At 56.4% G+C, this 1,763-nt stretch overlaps 1 protein-coding gene across 1 annotated transcript in view; it reads left to right on the top strand.

Annotated features, from left to right (window-relative positions):
- Positions 1–1,763, top strand: part of VOLCADRAFT_94734 (uncharacterized protein) — a gene marked incomplete at both ends in the record, with an annotated part of 17,793 nt that overhangs the window by 4,873 nt on the left and 11,157 nt on the right. Inside the window, 3 exons of the mRNA XM_002953948.1 lie at positions 129–230; positions 1,091–1,248; positions 1,476–1,571. Of these exons, the coding sequence (XP_002953994.1) occupies positions 129–230; positions 1,091–1,248; positions 1,476–1,571 (356 nt within the window). The remainder of the gene's footprint in view (positions 1–128; positions 231–1,090; positions 1,249–1,475; positions 1,572–1,763) is intronic.

Genomic DNA, 1,763 nt, shown 5'->3' with positions numbered 1-1,763 from the left:
AGGGGGGGGCCGGGTTGGGCCAAGGGTTTTAGGGGCGAGAGGGAAATGGGCCAATGCAGCAAGAGTCAAGGAAACCACCTCAACCACCTCCAACCCACTCTCCTCCTTTCCTCGGGCCCCGCTCCCAGGTCCGCAGGAGTGGGTGTGGCAGGAGATGAGGGCGGTTTCGGAGCAGCGGTGGAGGTTTCTGGAGGAGGCCGACCCCATGGATACAGTCAGCAGGCTGGCAGGTGGGTGGGTGGGTGGGTGTGCGTATGTATGTGTGTATGTATGTGTGTGTAGTTGGTTCGAGGCGAAGGGCTTGCTGGCTAGGCGGACCTTGCGGTGTTGGCTCGGCTTCCTTCTCCAGTCCGACTGACGTACGGCACACTCTGGCTCATGTACGGCATGTGTTTTGACCCCCTCTCCTCTTTGACCGCCTCCTCGGGGTGACCGTGTCCGGAACCCGCGTCAGCACCCCAACTACCCCAACTACCGCCTCTCAGCCTCCTTGACACCCCCAATCTGGCCAACTCAGCCGCTACATAGGCAGCCATAATCCTAAGAGGTGGTCGCGCAAATAGAGCCTTGCGGAAATAAGGAGGCTTTTGAGATTTATCGCTGAGCACAGGGGATTCCAAATTCCAAAAACATGACAGATAGACATTCTGGTTCATTGCTGGACTACGGCGCTAAAGTAGTTGGCGTGACATCCCCAACGTTTCCATCCCCCCCGGCTCGGATGCTTAGAAAAACACATAAGACTTACGGGTTCAAATCCGCCTGCCGGCTCCTCGGGTGTTTGAGGAGTGTTGAAATGGGAGGTGGCCCCCCATCATATGGACGGTGTAGGACGTGATAATATCAACTTGCGAGCTAACCAGGAACTAAGTTGATTCGCCGTTGATCCGCTAGATTTGGTTGGATGCTGGTGGTGAGTTGCCGAACCCAACGAATACATTCTGAAGTCGGATGGGGTGACGGATTAGGGTGCCCCTCTAGCAGGGGAGAGCAGGGACTGCCTCGGGAAAGGGGGCCGCTGGCGAAGTTAACCACCCTGCAACAACATACGTGCGACATACATACATACGCACGCACGTCCACTCCCCAGGTGCCATGCACATCGCCCGGCCCGAGCACACCCTGGTTTCGGAGTATCTTCACGAGCGCTGGCAGCCAGACCTGGTGGCCAAGCTGCTGGAGAAAATGGAGCCAGCGGCACCGGGCGTGTCGTACAGGATTGACCTGCTGACGAGGCGGTACGACGAGGTACGGCGGCACAGCCAGAGGCAGCGCAAAAGCTTCGAAATTAAAATGAATGGGAATGTTGCTTGGACCGCGCTCTCCTTTCTCCTTCTCCTTCTTCTCCTTCTTCTTCTTCTTCTTCTTCTGCTGCTGCAGCTTCTATTTCTCTTCCTTCTCCATTTACATTATTTTTCACAGATTTTTAAAGGCTTTCAAAGCATTTACTGCCATCACTGTCACTTCCACCTCAGGTCAAGTCCCGTGTGCTGGCACTGTCCTCTCGTGAGGGAGTCGAGGCGCGGGAGGAGCGGGAGCCCTGGTTCAACTTGGAGGTGGTGGTCATGCAGGTGTGGGTGCGTGTGCGTGTGTGTGTGTGTGTGAGTGTGGGGGGGGGGAGGAAAGGGACTGGGGGGAGGGCCGCGGATTGTTGTTTGTGTTGCGGTGTTTTTCCGTACACCGCGACAAAAGTTGGCAGTCAATACGTGAGGACGTGAGGTAACCCACCCACTCGCCCGGCTACAGATATACCGACAGATAGA

This window comes from Volvox carteri, assembly GCF_000143455.1.
Source record: "Volvox carteri f. nagariensis unplaced genomic scaffold VOLCAscaffold_39, whole genome shotgun sequence".
Taxonomy (NCBI): domain Eukaryota; kingdom Viridiplantae; phylum Chlorophyta; class Chlorophyceae; order Chlamydomonadales; family Volvocaceae; genus Volvox; species Volvox carteri.
This window is presented reverse-complemented; position numbering and strand designations above follow the sequence as displayed.